The sequence below is a fragment of the Temnothorax americanus genome, unplaced genomic scaffold (assembly GCF_048541705.1).
Source record: "Temnothorax americanus isolate GAGA-0224 unplaced genomic scaffold, ASM4854170v1 Scaffold27, whole genome shotgun sequence".
Taxonomy (NCBI): domain Eukaryota; kingdom Metazoa; phylum Arthropoda; class Insecta; order Hymenoptera; family Formicidae; genus Temnothorax; species Temnothorax americanus.
In genome coordinates this window covers 1376245-1399693 of record NW_027509411.1, presented here as the reverse complement: position 1 = coordinate 1399693, position 23449 = coordinate 1376245, and the positions used below count along the sequence as shown (strand labels likewise).

The 23449-nt window shown below is 38.4% G+C and overlaps 3 protein-coding genes across 7 annotated transcripts; all 3 read right to left on the bottom strand.

Annotated features, from left to right (window-relative positions):
* Positions 1-1542: 1542 nt before the first annotated feature.
* On the bottom strand, positions 1543-7613 carry LOC143899511 (xylosyl- and glucuronyltransferase LARGE2s). Its single transcript, XM_077409847.1, has 12 exons — positions 7169-7613; positions 5137-5289; positions 4936-5054; positions 4667-4850; positions 3707-4251; positions 3457-3606; positions 3052-3354; positions 2594-2790; positions 2388-2529; positions 2117-2247; positions 1918-2010; positions 1543-1782 (listed from the first exon to the last, which is right to left on the bottom strand). The coding sequence occupies exons 2-12, from the start codon at positions 5213-5215 to the stop codon at positions 1677-1679; spliced, it is 2049 nt and encodes a 682-aa protein (XP_077265973.1). The 5' UTR covers positions 5216-5289; positions 7169-7613; the 3' UTR covers positions 1543-1676.
* Positions 7614-9207: 1594 nt separating this feature from the next.
* Mesh (sushi domain containing 2 mesh) lies at positions 9208-19150 on the bottom strand. Of its 2 annotated transcripts, XM_077409844.1 has the most exons (15): positions 17470-19150; positions 16632-16873; positions 16200-16387; positions 15770-16085; positions 15476-15644; positions 15147-15404; positions 14770-14966; positions 14553-14698; positions 14195-14476; positions 13531-14000; positions 13127-13401; positions 12549-12975; positions 12180-12362; positions 9552-9702; positions 9208-9462 (listed from the first exon to the last, which is right to left on the bottom strand). In XM_077409844.1, the coding sequence occupies exons 1-15, from the start codon at positions 17891-17893 to the stop codon at positions 9369-9371; spliced, it is 3822 nt and encodes a 1273-aa protein (XP_077265970.1). In that variant the 5' UTR covers positions 17894-19150; the 3' UTR covers positions 9208-9368. The 2 variants fall into 2 exon arrangements, with proteins under 2 accessions (XP_077265970.1, XP_077265969.1); XM_077409843.1 differs by lacking the exons at positions 9208-9462; positions 9552-9702 and adding an exon at positions 10442-11734.
* A 173-nt stretch (positions 19151-19323) lies between these two features.
* Positions 19324-22380, bottom strand: Pop2 (CCR4-NOT transcription complex subunit Pop2). 4 transcript variants are annotated; one of them, XM_077409852.1, is made up of 8 exons: positions 22164-22380; positions 21621-21707; positions 21354-21439; positions 20498-20683; positions 20241-20400; positions 19837-20113; positions 19626-19766; positions 19324-19530 (listed from the first exon to the last, which is right to left on the bottom strand). In XM_077409852.1, exons 4-8 carry the CDS (start codon positions 20640-20642, stop codon positions 19402-19404), a joined length of 852 nt encoding a protein of 283 aa, XP_077265978.1. In that variant the 5' UTR covers positions 20643-20683; positions 21354-21439; positions 21621-21707; positions 22164-22380; the 3' UTR covers positions 19324-19401. The 4 variants fall into 4 exon arrangements, with proteins under 4 accessions (XP_077265978.1, XP_077265975.1, XP_077265974.1 ...); XM_077409849.1 differs by lacking the exon at positions 21354-21439 and adding an exon at positions 21787-22033 and having other exon boundaries at positions 22164-22378; XM_077409848.1 differs by lacking the exon at positions 21354-21439 and having other exon boundaries at positions 22164-22378.
* Between the last annotated feature and the right edge of the window lie 1069 nt (positions 22381-23449).

The window sequence follows — 23449 nt, the reverse complement described above, 5'->3', positions numbered from 1 at the left end:
GATGTTGTGTAATGTTTGTCAATATGTTTGTTTTCAATTACCTCATGACGGACTGTTACTTGACTAGCTGGGTCCGCGAAAGGACCACCTTAATTATTCGTCTCTCTCAAGACTGACAACCTTATAGAATTAAGGGTAACGTCTTCTGATTTTACGTACTTTATGGACGCAGTCTTCTCGTTGCTGCTCGATAGAAGAGAAATTGCATTTGTTATGCGAAATGACGCGCAACGCCATCGTGAATTTTGTCTAAGTTAACTTTGATACAAAATACGCTATGTGTGGAAAACTGTTCCTTTTCTAAGAAATAATTCGTTGATCCATATATATTTGTATAGTAAAACTTACGTGTGAACGTGAATAATTATCATTGACATTGATTGAAGCCAATTGAATTAGATTCGTTTGCTCCCATTATTACTTGTTACAGAACGATCGTTGTTTAGTTGATAAGTTCTTCGCCTAGCGCATAAATAACTGTTAAAACTGCCTAATTGCCGTGTCGAATGGCGCTAAATCTCGATGAAGAAAGAATGTGACGTGTACAAGTAAAATAAGAGCATACAAAGCTGTTGCACGAAAATGCGAATACGTTGCTTATATGGATAATAATTCTGTTGAGCTCTATAATGTCGCCTAAAGACCGCATCTGGCTAACTCGTGCGCAACGAGCATTTCTCTACTGCATCATCATGAATCGCGAATCAAAAGGGGAAATAATATTTTATTGACGCAATTTCGTATCCCGGACGAGAGCACTTGCGAGATTGTGGGAGTTAAGAAGTAAGAGGATCGAAAAATGTTTTTATCCAGATATGTAAGTCGGAATGATAATGTGAATGTAAATGATTTATATCTGCGTGTCGTATGTTGTAGATAATAATCTTAATCCGAAATGTAATATCCGCGTTTTCTGCCAGATTCCATTATGCGTTAGAAGTATCGACGATCGAGGGAAAAAATTCATCATTGTTAACGGAATATTTTTACCGTTATTCTTATTCCTACTAATGTATTCTTACCTATTTGTACTATTATTTTTACTATTGATTTTACTATTGGTTTCCATTACTACTTTTAATATTATTTTATTTTTATCTTATTAATATTATTTTATTTTTTTTAAGGTATTGCTATATGATGATTATATTTACGCTATATACAGTTACTAATACCGCCATTATTGTCGTCATTACTCTAATTATTTATGAAAAAGATACCTTGCCTTGTAATGAATGTCTCAATTTTCAGTGGTTTAAATATAAATTTTCGGCCGCGATTATGATTCATATGTACAATGTATTAACATACTGGCGCTGTAAATATTATACATATTTTATAAATGAAATATTTAGTGTGATTGTGTAATATTACAATAATGTACTGAAAGCACCACTCTGTACACTCCACTAAAAAAATATATGGGTTAAATTTTAATAAATATTTCCCGACCCCAAATCTGATCCATTTTTACCACCTGTTTTTCAGATATCTTTATCGTTGTTATTTGGAATTGATAAATAAATAACGCACGTTTTATTTAAAAGGATGTATATATTTTTGTTAAGAAAATAGCTGCAATACAGATTTTTCATAATTATTCTCATAAATACACAGGTATTCAGTACAAATATATAATGAGTTCTTATCTTAAAATGTTAAAATTAGATAATTTCTTAAGTTTTCTCTTCTTTGGTCTCTTTCTTTAGTTTCGACAGTGCAGTCTCACCGTATTTCGCCACCAGCTCTTCGACAAATACATCCTTCAATTTTTTAAGACATCTGTAAAAATAATTAGAATAGAAATCCATACAAGATGCGATTGTATTTTGTATGACAGACGTCTAGCTGCTTCGTTGTGACTCCTGACAAATTTTTAAAATAAAAGACATCTTATACTCTTATACGCTATATTACCTTCTGTAAACAGAATCTGTTCTAAACTTGCCGATGTCTAAACTAGGAGCATGAGGTCGATGAATAATAAAGGTATCCGGTAAAACGATGTATCTGCACACAATTTTAGTTTCCGATTTAAATCGTGCGCTACGCTTAATCAGACTCATTGTCAGATAGATATTTCATTATTCAAATGAATAAAATTACTGCGACTTACTTATAATCTAGTGCCGTTAAATGGGTCACGTAGGAAACTTTATTCCAACCAAATCCGACAAATCTGGTGTCGTATTGCGGAGCGGATTTCGAAACTACTATGTAAGGTTCGAAATCCGGCTCCCATGAAACCTACAACGATCCATTCGTTATGCATTTATTGTTTTTCTTACATATATGTATATCAATTATTTATCTTTAACAATGTATTAATATAGTGTTCCCAAACCGGTACCACCGATAGTTTTTTTAATTACGGATCTCGCACGCACTTGGTAAGGCTCCGTGCTATTTCGCCAAAAGCTGTAATTCGTGGCAGCGTGTCCTTGTGTCCAAACGTGATAGCGAAACGTGTACAAAATACCGCGTTTAAGAAACTTCAGTAGTTCCTCCTTGTTGGCGGGGAACGTGAACCTGTAAGAGGCGACTTTTTCTTGATAAAACAATCTATTTCGATATTGTGACGGCGAAGAATTACCTATAGCGTTCGGTTTCGAATGCTGGCACGATCAGAGCTACTTTGTCCCTTTCGTTGATATTTAATCGATTGATGTAGTTCATGATATTTTCATACAGACGAAATTGCGGTAAAAAGTCGACGTCAAGTTGGAAGACGAATGGAGTTGGTACGTATGATATCGCAGTGTTTCTTAAATAATTGATAGGGTAAAGATCCTGAATAAAAAGTAACAATTCGGGTAAAAAGAGAAGTCAGTTATCGAATTTTTAGAAATAGTGCAATGCAATGTAATATGAATTTTAGTTTTATAGTATAGTTTAATGGCATGTCATTAAAAAAAATACAGCTTTAAGAAGTGTGATATCTTTAATTCTTCAAATTCTGAAAATTTTTATCTAGAAATTACGTTCTATTTCTTTTATTCCGCATCAAATTACAAATTCACTGTTACTTTTTAGAAACACAAAGAGACGCACCCCGTCTTTGTACACGACGTGATAAGCGATGTTCCTTCTCGTACGCAAATCCGCGGAGCCTCGTACGAAATCCAGGAAATTCTGGACCTCCGCATCGGTTAAGTAAAGCGCGACGCTTATAGTCCCCGGCCAGTGTTTCGATAGCGCTTCCAATAGCGGTATCCTTTCGACGCTGCATTGAGTGACTAAAGCAACATCCGTCGGCGAGTACACGTTGTATTCGTACTCGAGAAGGAAAAGATGCGTACGGTACAAAATGGCAGCGCCTTTCTCGAATTCTCGACACGGGCTCGATTCGTTGTACTAAAAAAAAAAAAACAAGAAAAAAAATACGCGTGTGACGAGAGAGTCGTTTGCATTGAACGAAAAATACCAGGAGATTTTATAGAATCTCTTTTAACTCACTGGAAGCGCGCTGTCGTGTTTGTCGCAGCCGAATAAGCGCTTTCGCAACAGATTGCCGTCCATCTCGAGGAAGACCCGGTGCAGTTTTCGAAACTCGTTAACGTGCTTATTGTGAACGTCTTGCTTTCGCGGAGAATTCCAATGGAGAATCTAAAAAGTGAAACGAACGCGCTCGGTTGATCGATTCCCATTTGCGCCCTCGCGAGACGAGAACGAGTCTCGGTACAATCGAAGTTACAATGGGACGTACGTTTATGCGATTCGTGTCGCGATAGCACGTGTCACTTATTGTGTGATCGCTCAGCTGTATATTCCAGGTACACTCTATCTTGTACACGATACTCGGCCGCTCGTTGATCACCGCGTTTATCACGTCCTGATCGGCCAAGCTGGTCTCCGGTATGTATCCCAACACCCGTCTCGTCACGCTCTCCCAGGACCTCGCGAACCCTTCGTCCCGTAAACGTCGCAGGTGCATCAGCATCACGCCGGTGTTGAATCCGCGGCCCAGAGCCGGCCACGGCCGCTGGCCGTACGACAACGCCTTCACGTACCAGTTGCTCTGGTTCTCGACCAGGCCCAGGGTCTGCCAGGCCGAGAATCCCTCGAACATCCGCCACAACGGGTACATATCGGTCAGGACGGTCACGTCCGTGTCCAGCACGAGCACTTTATCCTCGCGCATCGCGTCCGGCAGAATTAACTTCAGGAGACCGTACACCCCCGAATAGTGCTTGTTCGGTATCCACGAGACCCTCGGCACCCATATCTCAGCCTCGTAGAACGTTACGTTTACTAAAAAATAATCCCTCGGAGCGATCAGAGGCGAAAAAGAGGTAATATCTGTCGCGCGATTTCGCTCGTGACACGCATTACCCGGGGTATATAAAAGCTATCGGTCTGTACTTATATATTATATAAAAAGGGAATATTTTTACTCTTTTTTTTTTTTTTGAAAATCTCGATTTTAATCAAACTTAGCGAAAGCGCACTTATATTAGAAAATTTAACAAATTCAATTAAATGCATGTTATATTTACGTCAGAAAAGTAATTTTTTTTTCTCTCTCTCTCTCTCTCTCTTTCTCTCTCGCTTTTTCTATACATCGTATTCAACGTTAACACAGACGTGGGATAAAAATTAGGTTTTTTTCTGCTCCCGCGTGCGTCACAAAGGGGTAGTGCGTGCCCTATCGTAAAAGCGTACAAACCATGTGGCAAATCCCACGTTCGGAACAGGGTCGAAAGGGTTTTCCTTGCAATTCCGTCGACGAGCAAATGAAAATGCAACGGATTCGCGCGATAAAACAGAATGGACTTCACTACGGTTACGAGGGCGAAGGTTGAATTGTATCCGGCGCACACCATGGCTACGTGTACCGTGTCGCATTTCACCTTGAAAATGTAGAACGTCATTTCGCCGCGTTGTTGTACGTGGCCGGGCGCCGATGAAAGAATAAGGTTTACGAGCGCTTTTTACCTCGAAATTGTTTTTTAACTGCGACCGATCTTCCGCCCGCAAATCCGACCTCTCCGTCCCCATCGATAACGATCGCCACTTCCCTCCGACGCTCGATTTGCCTATCTCCGCGGAGGGGACTGGAAACAATGTGATCTCTGAATGCTTTTCTGAGTACTAAAGAAAAATCGAGCGCACACATATGACGAATGTTGCAATTACCGTTCAACAGCAGGTACAAATAAAAGACCACGGACGGTACTAAGACGCCGAACAGACATCCTAGCCATGATCGAGCCATTGTAATATGCCGCGCATGTTTCCAAATTCGCGATATGATGTCGCGAAGAAATTAGACTAGACGGACGTTGGAATCTATGGAAGAGAGGAGGAATTAATTCGAGACACTATATATACACGTGCGGGGCCATTTTCATGCTTTAAAAGTGAAAAGGGAAAACTCTCGGTGCGCCAAACTCCGCATGCCTTGCAATTTACCGAGAAACATTATCTTTGATGCCTTGATATAAGAAAGGCTCGGGAGTCTTCAGTTTCATCTATTGTAGACTTCAAACATGCTCGGAGCGAGGCAGCCAAATTTTCAAAAGTAACACGCGCTGTCATTACGGTAAATTTAATTAGCGCTTAATAATATCTCGGTGGGGCGCGGGGCATTATTAATAGACGTACACTCTACTCTTCTCTCTCTTCCTCGTTCATTCGGCTCGCTCGATACCTACCGATGCGTGATAAAAGTCAATAGATCGTGTTTAACATGCGGGTTTATGAATGCGTTATATATCCAATTTCATCACGTTATTGCAGATAACAACTGCGAGCGCGACACAATCATAATGCATGCAAATTAGCGCCATAAATGAAAATGTTGTATTCCTTGCGCAGAAATTCGGGATAATTATGCCGCGAATTCATGCATCAACATTCGGCGCACGTTAACGGGTGGACATTAATATATCAAGCCGCGCCGATAAATAAACGGAGCCTGATATATTAACTTTCTATTTGAATATAAAAACTTTCGAGAGTCGCCGGTTTTAATAACGTTTCCTTTTTTAATGCCTATTTGTTCTCCTGTGAACCGATGTGCTACTTTAAAAATATATGGAAACCTATTTCCGCGCGCGCTTTGCGGAAATTATAAATACAAATAAATTTATCATTTACAAATTACATATGTCCTCTCTCGTTTAACTCATAAATTTTAAATTTCCGCTTTAAAATTTCAATTTGTAAATACGTATAATTAATGTTTTCATATTTAATCTTTAAATTATAAACTTTTAACGTTTAACTAAATTTAAATCTTTTGATACTGAACACACATTTATCATATATGGAGCGTCCAACAAATAATTTGGACAACAAAGGACTAAAACACGCTATTCACATTGAGAAAGAAGCGTAACGGAAGATAAAATATTAATTTATTAACGTTTATGTAATTGCGATAAGACGGACATGCCACGTAATAACGCTATATTGAATACAATTAAAAATCAATGAGAAGAAGCTTAAAATTAATTTCGTGCCGGATTAAAGCGAGGCCGAATCTAGGTAAATACAGGACGTTTGCCCAACCCTTTTTGGACCATCCTGTAACCACCTTCCGGCTGCTGATCGCACACATGCGACTGTTGCGACCCAATTTACATTCTTGAACAGTGACGTGCTTGTAACTTATACTCGCACATTCGGTGACGAAAAAAAAAAACGACCCAAATTTCAGCTCATTTTTTATTTCACGCATGCCACAGCCTCGAGTATCATTCACATTTACATTATCGATGACGTACAGCTAATGAGCTAATACGCTCTATACAATTCAATGAACGAATCGATTATTTACAAACGTCGACAGTGCGTCGCGTTTTCGCGCGTCTAATATTTTTTCTATTTTTTAAATTTATTTTCTCCGTACAGAGCAGGAAGTGACAGAGAATACCGGCAATTTATTCAAAAATTTAAAATAAAACAAAAAGAAGTGACAATCTCATTTAATTTTTCCCACGGTTATACATCGACATATATAACGCGCTCATCTAATTTTCAAAAAAAAGCTTCAATTCGAACACGACAGAGGCGAGAAATCTCGATAAATAAAATAAACATCCAGTTCCATACAATAATCCCGCCGTTGCAATCTGCTAAGCCGCTCCGGAGCCGGAGCCGGAGTCGCTGTGTCGCTCCCGCAACAATGCGCCGACGATAATGACGTTATTACCAGTATACGTACCCAGCGCCGGCTCGACTGTCGTCTCTCCCGTTCCGTGCATCCGGCGGTGCGGTCCCCGGGACAAGCGGAAGTGCCGTCGCGATTTCTCCGCGGAGCGAGAGACACGTTGGCGCGCGACGCTCTCTCTCTCTCTTTCTTTTTCTCCCTATCTCTCTCTCGAGAGAGGCGACGTGTCCCGCTATTATTGTCGCCGGCGACGACGCAAATTGCCGCAATTAGCCCCGTCGCGACGATAACGCGATAGCACTCCCACCGGCCGAGTGTCGCAAAACGCCCAGAAGGAGCCGCTCCTCCACGATCAAGTCAACCGAACGACGTAACGTCGCCACGGAGTGACGTGCCGCAACTACCGCCGCGCGACCGAAGCTTTCGCGCTGTCGTAAAACGCCCGTGCCCGTCGGCAACGAACGTGCCCGGCGGAACGACCCGTTGTCGTCGCAAGATGGCGGCCGCGTCTCCGTCACGTGCGGCAGAACTCTGCTCACTCTGCTGTACTGCGGGGCTCCGTTCCAACCGCAGCACCGCACCAGCCGTACATACATGTATTGTGCGCATCGTATTAATATTGTTGTTATACGTATTATACATTTATATGTATTTCTATGTAAAATATGTATATACGTATAAATAACGTGTACCTAAAAACGCGTTATTTCCGAAGGAAGAATGTTTAGGTGAATAATATTGTTTAACATTTCATAATTTTAAAGATGTTTTTCAAAAAGTGTTGAAAATGGTGCCAGATAAAATATGTACACGTATAAATAAGTGTAAATGAGTTAAACAAGCTGTAACAAAAATATGTTGAAAACTTTAAGATTATATGTTCCTCATACTCAAAAAAAACGAAAATTCATTATGTTAACATGATTATAAAATTTCTGAGATATTAGCGTTTGTTATTTTTTTTGTATACTAGACATCACAGACGCGCGCTTTGCGCGCGCTATTTAGCTTTAATATTACACACAACTATCAAAATATGCTATGACAGCCGCTCACGAAGTTAGCGCAGCAACAGAATCAATCAGCATCGCGGAAAAAAGCCAACAAAGCAATTCGAGATTTTTGAGAAGACTTCGAGAGATGCGAGTATCGATTTAACATGCCTTTTTTTAGAAAGGAAATGTACAGATTACGCTGTTCTATTCGTGGTATCTTAAAATAATTGTAAGAAAAAGGTAAAAAAAAAGTCGCCAAGTATGAAAGACTGTCGAATAAAACTGTTTTAATACAGCCAATCAAAAATATAAAATAATTGTGCATTGCAACACAAATGACATTGATTTCTGTAAGAAGAATGTTTAGGTGAATAATAATTATTTAACATTTCATAAAAATGAAAATGTTTTTCAAAAAAGTGTGTCGAAATCAGAAATTTGCGCGAAATAGAAGGAGGAAATATGATTAAAAAATTAAATATCTTTTCTGAATATAAATGTCGACCTTCCCGAACACAATGAATATCCCTAATGTGTTGCAAATCATCTCATAAGCTGCCACAAACCGGACTGTTAGTAGTTATTCAAGTAATCAATTAATAATAAATTTTTCAGTAAGTTCTATATATGTCTGCCCTGCTCTGATGAGAGCCTGAAAAAGGTCCTAATAAAAAATCATCAATAATACCAAATGTTATGGGCAACTGTCGATAAATTGACAATAAACACTCTGTTATCTCAGAAACTAAGCTTTTTTGGACTCGTGTTAATGTAATAAATTTTATTTAAGTATGAAAAGTGCATTTCTAAAGTTTTACTCAACGTTTTTATTATACCTTGTGATTCTATTTTCCTTTACGAATAAAATCTGTAAATCTTGCCTACATACATGTGAAAACAGCTACATATACATAAACAGCATATATATTTTATTCTAATTTATTTTCGTATTTTTGAAGGTTGATTAGCGCATAAAAATGTGATTAACTTAGAAAAAAGAGAGTTGTCTTTTCTCTCGTCGTCGCGCAGACTCATTATAGTAGATTTATTAAAAAAAAGAAACGAAAAAAAAGAATAAAGCCACGAAATCTTACATCGTCGCCTTCTAATCTAGTGTACTTAAATAAATTTAGGTATGACACAATGTCCCCGGTGGGTGGGGGCAATTGGTGGATTACAAGTAAATAATGCGAAATGATACATGAATAGCGTACAAAAATTCTACGTTCCTAAAAGAAATTTGGTGCATAAAATTTCCTCTAATTAATCTCCGTGGCCTTGCTCGGACTGTAGGGAATGGACTCCTCGTCCTCGTTGATTTTCCGCAATCGTTGCAGATCCGCTTGCCGCGTTCTGAAATACAGCGATCGTATAGTCGGTTTTAGTCGCGATCGCGCGCGAGATACCACCTCGGAATTAGCGGTGAAGTGCGTTCGATATACCTCTCTAAGATCTCCTCGTGTTCCCGGTGTTCCTTGCGGCTCTTGAGGGCTCGATATCCGACGCAAATGACTATCAACAGAATGGGGATCAGGCAAGCGAGCACTATGCCGGTGGTAATTCCCGCTTGACGGGAGCTATATTCCTGCTGACCTGCGTTGTGCATAACGAAATACGTCGTACATTATATACTACAAAAACGTAAAAACAATAAGTAATCGACTAATAATCAGAAAATCGAATCCGAATGGAAACAACTATTCACGTGCCATCAATTGAGCACGGATTCGCTAATCGGAATTTCACAGTGACCCATATAAAGCGGTCTCTTCAGAATAACATATTGTTTTTCTGACATAGTCGATAAACAGGATATTCCGCATAAATTTTTATTATTTTCTGTAGATATAATTAGCCGATAGTATAATAAAGAGAGATTTTATTTTTCGGCGGGACACAAAAATAATTAAATCAATGCGACCATTTTCTTCTCATGTATGCCTAATTTAAAAAATCTGGCTTTTCTATTGTCAAAAAATAGTATATTTAAAATTATCCAAATCAGTGTTTACCGTGAAATCTCTCACAAAATTTATCTCATCAAACTAGCTCATAATTTTTTCTATAATTATAACCAATTTTAATCCCGCTAATAATAAATAGCATTATTTTTTATTATGAAATGGATTTCTTATAATAATATATAAATAAAATATTTAAATGAGAGAAGGAGATAGGGAGATAATGATAGGAAAAATTTACAACTCTGGTGGAAATTTCCATTCCATTCTAATGCTGTTCTAATGCTACATCGTAATGATGTCAATCGTTCTATTTTGTTATCTCAAACATTCTGTACATGCATGTGGAATAGAAATTTCCTGTCATCTCGTTTAATGATGTATAAAATTTTATTAAGACTCTTACAATACGTGAACACAAGTATATGTGATTAAGCACTAGCGTTGCAATTATATAAACCGATTATACAGTTAAATAGAGTTGCTATTGCGTTTAACCGTTGCTTAGAGCCACATAATGTTTGATTCATTATGTTAATTGAGAGGTTGTCATTATGTACATACATATAAGTGAAATAATATGTGTACTCTGAATATAATTAATACTGTAACTAGTGTAACTATTTCTATTCCACAGCAAGAACAGTGTATATAGGTACATATATATATATAATATCTCTATTATTATCTACAAAACACCAAAACGGCACTGAACGATACGGGCTACAGTCCACTTGACGCTACAAATGCTTCGAAGCATTCCTCTTCTCTTTTCTTTCAATGAAGAAAGAAGGAGAAGAAGAACGCTGCAAAGCATTTGTAGCGTCAAGTGGACCGCAACTACGGAAATGATAATGGAGTTATGTTTGGAATATCATCTAAATCTTCTATAAAAAGAAATGATCAGCAGCAGCTGTTTTTATGCTAAACTTTGACCAAACTTGATTTTGATCAATTAATCGCGCGTTAAATTAATTTTATGCTCGATATATAGATATATATATTGCGACAGATAAATTTTATATGTGTGTAAAATGTATATTATTTGAAATTGGAATCAAGGTACATTGTCATGGTCACATATACACATACATACTGACTCAAATGACGCGTGCAAATAAAGCAGTTTCATCTGAGCAGAATATATCAAAATATGTTGTTTCTACTATAACTGTTATGTACTATATATTAAGAGATGAATATCATAATCTAAACGTCGCTCTCTTTCGTAGGGCTGCCTGTTTTTCTAATCGAATCCGTGCCCGAGTCCGACCCCGCGGGCGAAATGGGATCCTTCAGATCCCATTCTTTATCCTCGAAATCAATATTCGGTCTGTTGGGTAAGGGTTCGTGGGTGCGGTACACTTTGTCATAACTACGGCGTTTCCTAGTGCCGCTATTAGTTTCAATTGTGCTAGTGTCGCTAATTGGAGTAATGGCCCTATCGTCATACGACTTTAACGGCGCGTTCTGCCTCAACGTGGATTCATTGTCGATACCAGAATCGCGCTCGGAATAACGCCAAGATTTCATCGAACTCTCCCGCGAGTGGTTCCTTCTTACATAAATAAAGCCGCCGACGATGCAGGCCACCACGGGTATTAACACGGCGCAAATAATGCCCATTACGGTCCACGCTGTACGCTGAACGTACTCGATGTGACCTATATTTATATTATAACAAACGTATCAATCGTAGCACGAGAAACATATTGATTTGAAAATCCCGGAGGAAAGAGGAAAAGATATCGCATTGAGAAATATCAGAGAGAGATGAAGGGAGAAAATGAGATTCGAGATACGAAAATCGTGTCAAATTTAATACGTTAAATTTGTTAGCAGTTCTATGAACTCGCTTTGACGAAAATGTATTCTTGTTGATTAATTACTCGACTGTATAAAATCAGACTCGATTTAACTTTTAAAACAAATTGATTCTCGGAATTTGAGTCTCGCCTCGAGTTAATTGATCTGGCAAATGCGCAACCGTTAAATTATCTCTCTACGCATTATACCTTATTGCATTCCTTATTCTCCTACCTCGTTTAAGTTCGTTAAGTGGATACAGTGAGATTGCAATGAGAAACTGATAAATAATGGCGTACTTACGAAGACATTCCGTGTATCCGTATTCCGGGGTGTTCCATTGTCCCTCTGGCGTGCATACTCGACGTTGATCGCCGATCAATATGAAATCCTGATTGCATTCGAAGCTGACTTTTGTGCCCGGGATAAATAGAAAATTGCTTTTGCGACCGAACCGTGGTGTTTCCAGTATACCGCAGGATACAACTTGAAAATTAAATTACACACACACACACACGCATATATTGTGAACATATATAGGTATATATATATATATATATAATACATATACATATATATATACATTAACATACGGCTAGAAAACTAAGTTTTTCAATGAGTTTAGATTTTTAGATTATTAAGTTTGTAAATTATAATAATTGTCAGACTTACTTTCTTTACTATTCAACGCTCGGATTTGCGTGTAGGTATCGTAATAATTTCGGGTAAAGTGCGCTAAATCTCGATTCAACGTCATAGCGTAATCATACTGACACTGATACGATTCGCCGCACAGATCAATCGCGCGGTTTATGTCATGCGTCCTATTCACTGGGAGTATCTCCATCGGATATTTTCGAAATTCTGGATCGAACGTGCGATTAGCATAATAACTCGCCGTTCTACCGAACTCCCTGTGGAATAAACCCGCTCCTAACAGTTGGGTCTCCTTGTCTTCCAACATCCAATGTATCGCGAAATCTCTGTGAATGGTCTCTGAATGATTCACGCTAGTAATTGGGACTTGATATCCCTGTGGATTTGTCAGATCATCTATGCGGTCAAAATTCCAAATGCCAAACAATCCTCTAGTTTTATTCTAGAATAAAAAAGTAATATCTTCTAACATTTCTCGCATTTAATAAATATAAATTTAGAGAATATTTACTGTATTTCTATATTTTATTTAAATTTTGCGTATTCGTATATTGGTTTCCTTGTAGTAATAAAAAGAAACATTCTTTTCTTACCACATATGACCATGGTAGATACGTTCGAGCGGATAGGAACCCCTCGTTCTCTACGACTTCTACTCCAGCACCAGTGTCGAGCATAATAATGACCTCGCTCTGATTCAAAATATATGTAGGAGTGTAAACGACGACCCCGGCGAAATGTTGAAATTTTAAGGATTGCCTATCAAAGTATACTCTTTGACCATCCGCGAAGACATCGAGTCGATATCGCCATTGTGCGTCTTTAGGTCTCAAACGAACCTCGATGGTAGCCGAATTATTACCTCTCACTGTAAAATAATAATTGTAAATATACAATATTGATATTAAATGAAAACCTTAAGAGCGCAAATAAAGAGCGAAATTAGTTAAGTTGTTCCGTTAGAAAATATTCATATAACAGAACAATAGAAGCTCACCTGCTACCGAGGTGAGATGCGTCGCCATCACTTGACCATAAATGTTGTTCGGCAATTGCTCGAATCTACCTTGTATATCGAGTTTATCTCTGATATCATTTACTCGTAATAGAACGAATTCGCCTTTGCCGTTGAAGGTGTACTCCACACCGTCAAACGTCACAAAGTGAGGATCGCCGAATACTGTCGCCACCCCCGGCGATTGATAGGCTATGCAATCCTGTGATGGTCTTCTTTCGAATCGGAACGTCTCGCAACCGACAGCCTGTTCTTCCTGCCAGAGACAACATGCATACATAGGCACCACGTCGTGCCACCAATGCGAGAGAGTCGGGACTTTGTTAGCCTCATTCCACGGGAAGAAGCCCAAATTGTGAGATCGGTGCGGTCGCGATCCCCATTGCTGGTCGTAAGTCAGCATCAGATAACCGTTTTTATCGTAACAACATTGTTGCTCCGAACCGTCCATGCTGAAATAGCGTACAATGTTAAAGGATTACTTTACTTTAGCCATTAAGCTGCCGTTAGGCATTAAGGCAACGATCCATATTCTACAATAAATTACAAGTAAATGGCCCGTCCGAGAAATTAATAACTTTATCAGTTATCACATAAGTGTGTTAGAAACAGATAAACTGTCCTTCCAAAGCGGAAGATTACTTACTTGGGCGCACCTGTCCTCACGCAGTGAGACGCATACTGATTATAATAACAGTCGATATTCGAATCTTTGTCACAATTGTGATCCGGAAGGAAGCGACCTTTGTCGTACAAAGCGTGATCCAGGATGCAAGGACAAAGCGCTACTTCAGCCGCAAAGTTTTTGAGATACCGATCATGCATAATCCATTTGTCGCAGACTTTCTGAGGCCATTTCGACCCGTATTGCCGTTCCCATTGAGGGCCAAAGTACCAACCCAGTGGAATCGGCCTGCTCCACAGACTCCTGCAAAAGATTAAAATCGTTGAATCTCAAACGAATTATCGTAAATTAAAATTATTTTATCCTGCGCGGAACCTACGGCGTTATTGACAGTCCGGAATACAAGTGCGGTTCGGTCAAGTTGATCTGAATAAAACCAAACACCATGTCCAAGTGATACGGATTATACGCGTCTCGGTATTTGGCTGGTTTGATGACGTAATTACCAACATTGGTATGCGAGCTCTGAAATGTATATAATAAATTAATTGACCGCTATTCCATCTTTTTACCATTTCGGATTGTCTCGTACGAACATCCAAAACTGTTATGTGTTCAAACTCGGGTCTTGTCTTGGTCTCCCTGTATCCCCATAACGATATGTGTATCCCCGCTCCCAAATTGGTAGTTAAATTGTACGCGTTCCATGTGATTTTTATTTCCGCGGGGTCCTTCAAGTGAACGGCCTCTTTATCGGTGAAGAAAATCCTCTCTGTCGCCGTTGCGGGAGTTTCTACGAGAGCGGAAGTGTCATGCAATTTTATTGCGAATAACAGAAACAAATTTCGATTCTGTTATCTCATATTAATATATAATGTTAATATATATAATAATATGTATATAATTAATTGTTAATATAATCGAAGAAATACGTTCCATATTGAATAAAAGCGATCGCGAAGAGAGATCTTACCGACGAAATATTTTCCTTTCCAATCGTAAGTGCCACTGTCGATGGCGACGTAGAACCGTATGTAGCCTTCGTACTTCAAAAACGGCTGTATGCAAATCGCGCGATTTCTGTCTATCACCGTGCCCATCACTACCTCGTTTTCAAATCGGCACTTGATCTTCTGACTCTCGTTGAAACACGGCCCGGTGATGTTGACAACGGTGCCACCCAACATGTTCCCAGACTCCGGTGCGAAAACCAGCGGCAGATGAGCTCCAGCTGTGCATCATATCTCGCGGTAAAAATCGTCATTCTTTGGCCAATAATTGTTAAAAACGACGATCTCTTACCTATGTCCTTATTGCAAGTGCCCAGCATTATTTTCTCGTCTATCCTGAAAATGTGCCGTCCCGGGAAACCGTTCGCCCATCCCCTACTCGTTAAGTCGCGGATCGTGGTCGCTTGAGAATAAGGCTTATACTCGTAACTCTGAGTACCGTTTCCAGCGTTAAATCCCACCTAAGATGAATGAGTTCGCGAGTAAATTTACGTCTTACCAGATGGACTTTTTACCAGGGTGCAATTTTTAAAATTAAACTAAATAACTCAATGTAATATGAAACTTATTCCGTGAGATTGCTTACATATGCAGGGACTCCATTCTCGCCTTGTGTCGTATCACCGCCCGCTTCGGTATGACTCGTCCATTGAATATTGAGATAATTGAAAATAGCGTAAGTGAAGACCTCGTCGGTGGCCAAGACCAGCTGGAACGTGTTGGTTCTGTGAAGAGACTGGTCGATACCACCTGTGAAAGACATATTCTTCCAGGTTGCAATAAGAGCGTGTTTGGGGATGAACGAATCGGCGCCGACAACACCCTCGCGGATGTCCCACATGACACGCTCTCGCATCTCCACGCCGAACTGATCGGTTCTCCCTTGCAAATCCCTCTCGAGCCTGAAGAGCATAGTTATTTTTCGTAAATCTCTTCGACCTTCAGAAATCCACGTACAAGATTGGACAAAACGGTCCGGAACGAAGTGCTAATTTCTTAATTATATATCCGTATACCTAAAGTACACCCCCGGTTTCCTGCGATCGATATCATTTTCTCTTATCAATCCTATGCGACATTTACTGAAGAAAATGCCGATGAAGCTAGGATCATTCCTTTTAGGCCAGTCTTTAATGGGAAAGACAAGAGGGTACGTAAGATGCTCCGGCGGATCGCTAAACTCCAAGTACCCATTAACCGTTAACTGAAACGTTACGCAACATCTCATTTAGCTATATTCGGCAGCGAACAAATCTTTATTTATCGTAAGACTCTTCCAAATAATAAAACATACGGATACCCACGCGCGCGTTCGCAAAATTTGATTAATAAATTAAAATTTTAAAATTAACATATGCAGATATTAACTATTTATACTGTCATCTATAAAACAAGTACTTATATACTTATATCAAAAGTCATACTGATAATTATAAAAGCGATCGTACTCTTGTGTAGTTGAATCTAAAGCCGAAGAAGGGCAATTGAAAATTTAGATTTTTATGGATCTGCAGATTTGTCGCCTGCAGAGCCGATTGGTAATCGCCCTTTTCATCGTTGCCACCCTTATCGAAGTACCAATACATAAACTCCGATCGAATCGCTTGCAACCTGTTATCATCAAGTTTATAAAAAGGTTGATTGTCATCCGGACGAGGTGCGAACCTGTAGGCGTCGGGTAAATTCGAATCTGTAAGTATATGTATCAAAAAAGAAAATCGATCAAATCAAATGCCATTAAAAAATGATTAAAATAAACTTATTACATAACATTGAATAATTTTTATTGCACAATTAAATGTTCCATATTTCTATTTAAATAAGAACATATTTTTAATCGTATGTATATGCAACAAATAAAAATTCCTTATAATTGCAATGTTAAGAATAAATGCAAAACCGTTAGGTAATCGATTCGTTCGATTAAAGTCAATCATTATTAATTCCATATGAGTTGACGATGTATCAAAATGGCTCGTCTCATCCAATGAATCATCCCCGATTCATGTTAAAGTGAGTAACTGATAAACACACCGTGTGATAAGCAGCGATAGGGATTTGTCTTCTATCGTAAGGTAAAAAAAATACGCGAGAATACGACTCACGTCGGATCGAATTATCTTAAATTGTCGTTTAGGAATACCGTTTTGGAGAAAAGGGTATTTCAGAGAAAATGCAGTCGTTTCAGAAGGAAAATTGATGGAAAATAGATTCCGTAACTACTTCGTTGCTCAATACTGCTCGTTGTGAAATAGCGGTCACGCCCACTGATAACAGATTACTTACCGTATCTTACATATTTTCCAGACTTTTCTTGCCCCGTTCTACCGGAAGCTTTTTGAACGGAGAACGAATCCGCCCCGGTCTCGCCTTTCGCTGCGAAAGCATTTTCAACCTCCGGCAAAACTTGCACCGGACTTTCCACGTCGTCTTTCTTCTCAACGGAAGTTAAATCTTTCTCCTCCACGGCGAGATCTTCGAGCTCGAGAGGAGCCTCCTTCGTTTGCGGCGGCAAACTGGAGTTCTCCTCCGTACTTTCGTTCTCGATCGATTCGGGTAAATTCAATCCGAATGCACTTTCGAACGTCTCGTTTTTATTTTGCGCGTTAATGCCACGTGGTGTTAATGCAATGAGACAGGCGAGAAGGAGGATCCATTTCGGTAATGCGAAAATGCAATCGAGCTTCTTCCACGACGCTCGAGATCGCATTTTCGTGAAACAGTGATACACCAACTAATTACTTTAATACGCACGACGAGACTGAACTCGAATCCAGGTAACAGGTCGCGATAACGACTGTACTGATATCATCGGCTCTAGTACGATAACATTTATCTCTTTACTACAGGTGGGTGCGTAGAACGAACGGGAAAGTAGGGACTCATACGTTCTACTTATGTAGAAGGGCGTTTCCGCTAATGAAAAAATGTATTTCGTCGATAGATTGAACACGATCGAGCTGTTTACGACTCGCTGTCGCAAATACATTAAAATTCGTCGTTTTAGAGGCAAATTATTTATTTGACCTTTGCAACTGTCATATTTACAAAGCAGTCATTATTTTTTAGTACGATTAGTTCGAAAATGTACCAAAATCTTATTTCATTTCTTTTTTTGCATTCTTGCGGACGACAGGTTTTACAATAAAACACGTGTAGTATATATAGCAAATATTATATATGAAGGCTACTTCATCTTTAAAGTCGTATTACTAATACTTTTTTCTTTACAAGAACGCATCATTTGCGGTATCAGTTATATGTATAATAAAAATGTATGATGCTCTTATATCGACATTTTATATGGTTTATTAATCTAAAAACGCGGACAACCTAAAAAAAAAAACAGTCTACTTCCCTTCATTGCAGCCTTTTAAAATGTATATACGAATTCCTCTCATTTAAAATGTACCACACTACAAATGCATCATAGAATAAATATACATATCAACAGTAATAGATACGTCTGCATAGTGTGGCATGTACAGGGTGCATCAATAATGTTCGACGAGTTCACATTCAACGGACGAATTTTTTTTATAATATTCAAGAGAGAGAGAGAGAGAGAGAGAGAAAAAAAGAGAGAGAGAGAGAGAGAGAAAACATCTTTTCATTATATTATTAATCGTATAATACAATAATTAGATATACCTGCTTCATACTTGTGATAAATAAAAAAAATCGTTTATCGTGAAATATTCTTGTAAATGTCAAACACGTACCAAACATTATTGATACATTTAGCTGTAAATTATTGGTTTGGTTTGGGTATTTTAAGCAACTTTCTCGTTTTCTTTATGCATCATTCGAGTAGTTAGATATGTATACTGCAAGGATCTTAAAAGTAGGGGAAATTATGGAATTTTTGTACTGCGACGGTATCTTATATCAATATTGTCCAAATGTTTACAAAAAAAATTATATTACACTTTTGTATGTGTGTTCAATGTTGTAAATCTTTTCGATTGATGGTACGTATCACAGAAGAAACCTACAAAAAGTCACAGAAAGAATTCAAAAAAATTAAAAGTAAGGAAGAGAGATCTTTTTTAAAGAGACACGTCTAAATTGCCTTTCGTGTGGAAACCTACAGCAATGATGTCAATATAATATTGCGGATATGAACCATACACTTCATCATTAAGTGAAAAGACTTTTTTATAACATTTTATTTGTAATGAAATAATCTCTCTGTTACGGTTGATTCTTTCTTTAATATTACGACGTCGAGGCATTATCTCCATTACTGTCCATATATCCGCCAGATCCATTCATGACAAATGACGTTCCCAAACCATATAGGTGTCCACAGTACTTTGCATCATCAATATTATCTTCAAAAAACATCTGGAATAATGAAAGCAAATTAGAGAATTCTGCATACAAATGTAATACATATCAATATTTTCATAATTAATTACTTGTTAAATTAAATTACTTACTTCTCGCATCTTAAAAAAAACCATCCCAGTAAGAAGGGAATCGGAGCCGGCTTGATGCTGAGGACCTACTCTCTGAATTTCCAGCTGTTCTGCCACCTCTTGTAAACCACCTTTCAGATTCTTGCACGATTTCATTAAGTACTGTGTAAAAATGAGACGTATTTTATGTCTTTATATTTTTAATTAGTTTTGCTTGAAAAAAAAAACTCACTTTTACATCATATATCGTCGGAAAGTATATCCTAAGAAGCTCGAAAAATTCACTTTCCTCCTGTGGTAACTTTTGATCCGTCAGGAGTTTCAATAAGTAACCAAAATCGTAGCCAGAATGAAAAGACAGCCATTTTATGTCATCAACAAGAACAATTCCCGATGTCATTAACAGCTCGGCAAACTCTAAAGGATCGATGCCCTCCTCTTCATGTTTCTTGAACTGTATACCACTATTTTGTAGCATATCTATACTATCCTGTGCATACATGTCTTCACTAGCAACAACAAAATGTACATATCTTATTACCTGAGTTATTAAAAAAAGATAAAAAAATATTAATGTAATTATCTTAAAAACTAAGGATTAGATTAACTGCCAATGTTAGTAAAACACAAACTTACTGTAAGTTGAATTTAAAATTAAATTGCCATGTTGTATAGCTACCGCCTGGCGTATTCCCCGACTCGTCAAGGAATGTGAGACCAAGTTGAATTATTCGCAGAAGATCTACATTGCAACGTAAGAGCTGGTATTGATAGTCGGCATTAGTTCTGAATTCTCCTGTTTCAAATAAAAAATTTGCAATTCGTATGTGTTGCCGGAAACGACATATTGTGCAAAAATCTTATAAAATTTCTACAAAAATATGCATTCTTACCAATAGGCCTAGCTACAACACCCGGAAATTCTGTATCCATCGCAATGTACTGATATTGTTGCACGACTTGACGAATTGTACGAAACTCCTCTTCTAGATTGTGTCCCCATACATCTCTGATTCCACATTCTTCATTACTGGGCATAGTCCCCCCTCCCTTCTGCTGCCCTATTTGGTTGGTCCCGCCTAAAAAATTAATCGCACAATCATGTAATATCATTAAACAAGTAGATATGTATAGCATAAATTATGCATGACAAATATAAAGATATGCAGCGCTTTTCTATAATTTCTTGATTAGCTTATAAGATATCAGCTTAATATTCGACAAAGGCTATGGTCAACGTGACGCTACAAATGGTTCGAAGCATTCCTCTTCTCTTTTCTTTCAACGAAGAAAGAAAGAGAAAAACGCTCCAAATCATTTGTAGCGTCACGTTGACCGTAGCCAAAGTATATAGACTGTATACATTTAGTTTTACAGATTGTTATCACAATTTGAATACCAGGAACATGAAAGTGAGATACTTTTTTAAACAGGTCTCTTTAAAAGTTTATATAAAGAATTAAATATTCGTACAATCTATGCAGAGAATTATAAATGCATATCTCCAAAAAACGACATCTTTATTCGTAACACATAGTTACATGATTTTTAATCAATTATATAACCATCAATTGTTAAAACGCTAAATTGATCTTTTGAAGCGCAGCTTTCAAGATATATGCATTCTTCACAAATTTTGCTAAAAGGCACATCTTCTCTGGCAACTGACTGAATACGAATGCATGTCTCTCAATAGTTTCATGTGTATTAACACATTTATCGCAGTGACTTCTATCTCCTTTATCGCACCTATACTTTTGTCCACTTGGAACTTGCCCTTTATTTACTTTGCTCCCATATTCCTGTAATGCGTGTGTATGTCCTTTATCTATCACCTGGATACATATATGTAGATTTCACTTTCAATGCTTCTGATCCAGCGTCAGTATACACAACTCTTAATCTATATATGTTGCGCCATCACAAATGTATCACTTATACGTAGAATTATTGTTACATTTCTTTACATTGCAAATAGAAGTGAAATGTGTATACCCTTACGTATGTCTTACATACCGGTAGCTGAAGGCATGTTCCTGCATTCACCGGGGCTACTCTTGTCTTCGAATTCCCTTCCGTCACGGCCTGTCCTTCTTCATATCACTGGAAAATTTGGGAATGATCGGTGAGAACCAAGCGCTTATACGCGTACGGCCTGCAAACGTTAGTGACCAAGAGAAACCTCGAGCGTCGTCTGCATCGTACGAGGGGCTACGTTTCACAGAGAGGCACAGCTAGGCACTGGACCCCCCCTCAGTCACTCAGTTGCAGGCAGAGGCAGGTTATGGATCGCGGGTAAACAACAACAGTTCATCACAGTGGACGTCGCGTGGAGGGTGAAACGCGGGCCCGACGCGGGGACGCGGTTGGACGCGCGAGCGGATGCACCGTGGGAGAACGACGCGGGACGGCAGGAGAATTCGTTGTTTCTGGCCCAACCAAAAGTTTACGTTTACTGGCCAGGGAATCGAGAGGGGTTATGTGGCCACCGAAAGAGCGAGCCGAGAACGTCGTCTACGGAGGTACTACACGGGGGCGGCACCGCGCGGCGGTCCGTACCTTGCAATATGATATTCCCAGGTCAGCAATGTCTGAGCGCGAAACAGATTTAATCGAGGCTGCACCTTCGGACCCCACGATCCTGCTGTGTCAAATCATGAACGGTTTTAAACGACTTCCTCAGCTCGCGGAGCTCCGGTGTACATACATACATACGCGCGACAGCACGAGACATTCGGCGCTTCGGTCGCCGGTCGCCGATATCACCGACGAGGGCGACGAGCTAGGTGTCTCGGGGGCCACGGCGCGGCGGCGCGCGCGGCAGTGTGCGTGTGCGACTCCGATACTCCGAAGGTTCGAAGTTCGAAGAGGCATCGTCCGTGCGGTAACGCCCTCTCGGTGGATATTGCATTACGCATATGAGGAACTGCAAGCCAGAAAACGGGCACTGATGGTAACGGGAAAGAACTGCAATTGCAAGGTAAAACGAAGAAAATTATATCTTCGATATCACACGATTAATTTTTTGGTAATTTTTTTGTATAATAATAATAATAATGCTATTGCTATAATAAAATGTTGATAAAATTTAAAATGCATGTGTAAACTTGGAAAAAAATGTTTCATATAATAATTAGAATATATATATAAATATGTCCATAAGTTTTCTTTCTTTTGTATAATCTCTGTTCGCATATAAAAAAAAATAATTAAAAAATAATTAAAAAATAATTAGCAAAATAACTTGCACTGTTTTTTATTCTATATGTAATCGTATATAAACATTAGACAGGATTTTTTAAATGCAGATTGGTGGAAAATCTCGATACTTAAATGAACGAGTAACAAGAAAAAGTGATGGGTTTTGAGAGTTAAACGCGGTTAGTTGTGCCCCTGAGCACCTACCTTTATTATATATATATATATATATATATATATATATATATGAAAATCTATTCCTCTCTCCCCAAACTCACTCATTAATTAGGAGCACCAATAGAACCCCATAAAATCCAATTTTCAATCCCATAGTAGTCATCTCCATAAAATTAGTAATTTTTTGGTACCAATTTTATTAAAATTGTCAACAAAAAATTAGAAAAATTTTGGCACCGGTTTCAAGAAAATCAATCCATTAATAAAAAATTAAACTTATCCTTCAAAAATTTAAAAAATTTTAGCACTTGTTTAAAAAAAATCGGTTAATTAATACTTATTATTTCTCAAAATTTTAATAATTTCTAAACCGGTTTTTAAAAATCGGTAACAAAAAATTATCCATAAAAATTATCCATTAAAAAAATTATCCACAAATAAATTCAGCTTGATATCTCAAAGTTTGCGGA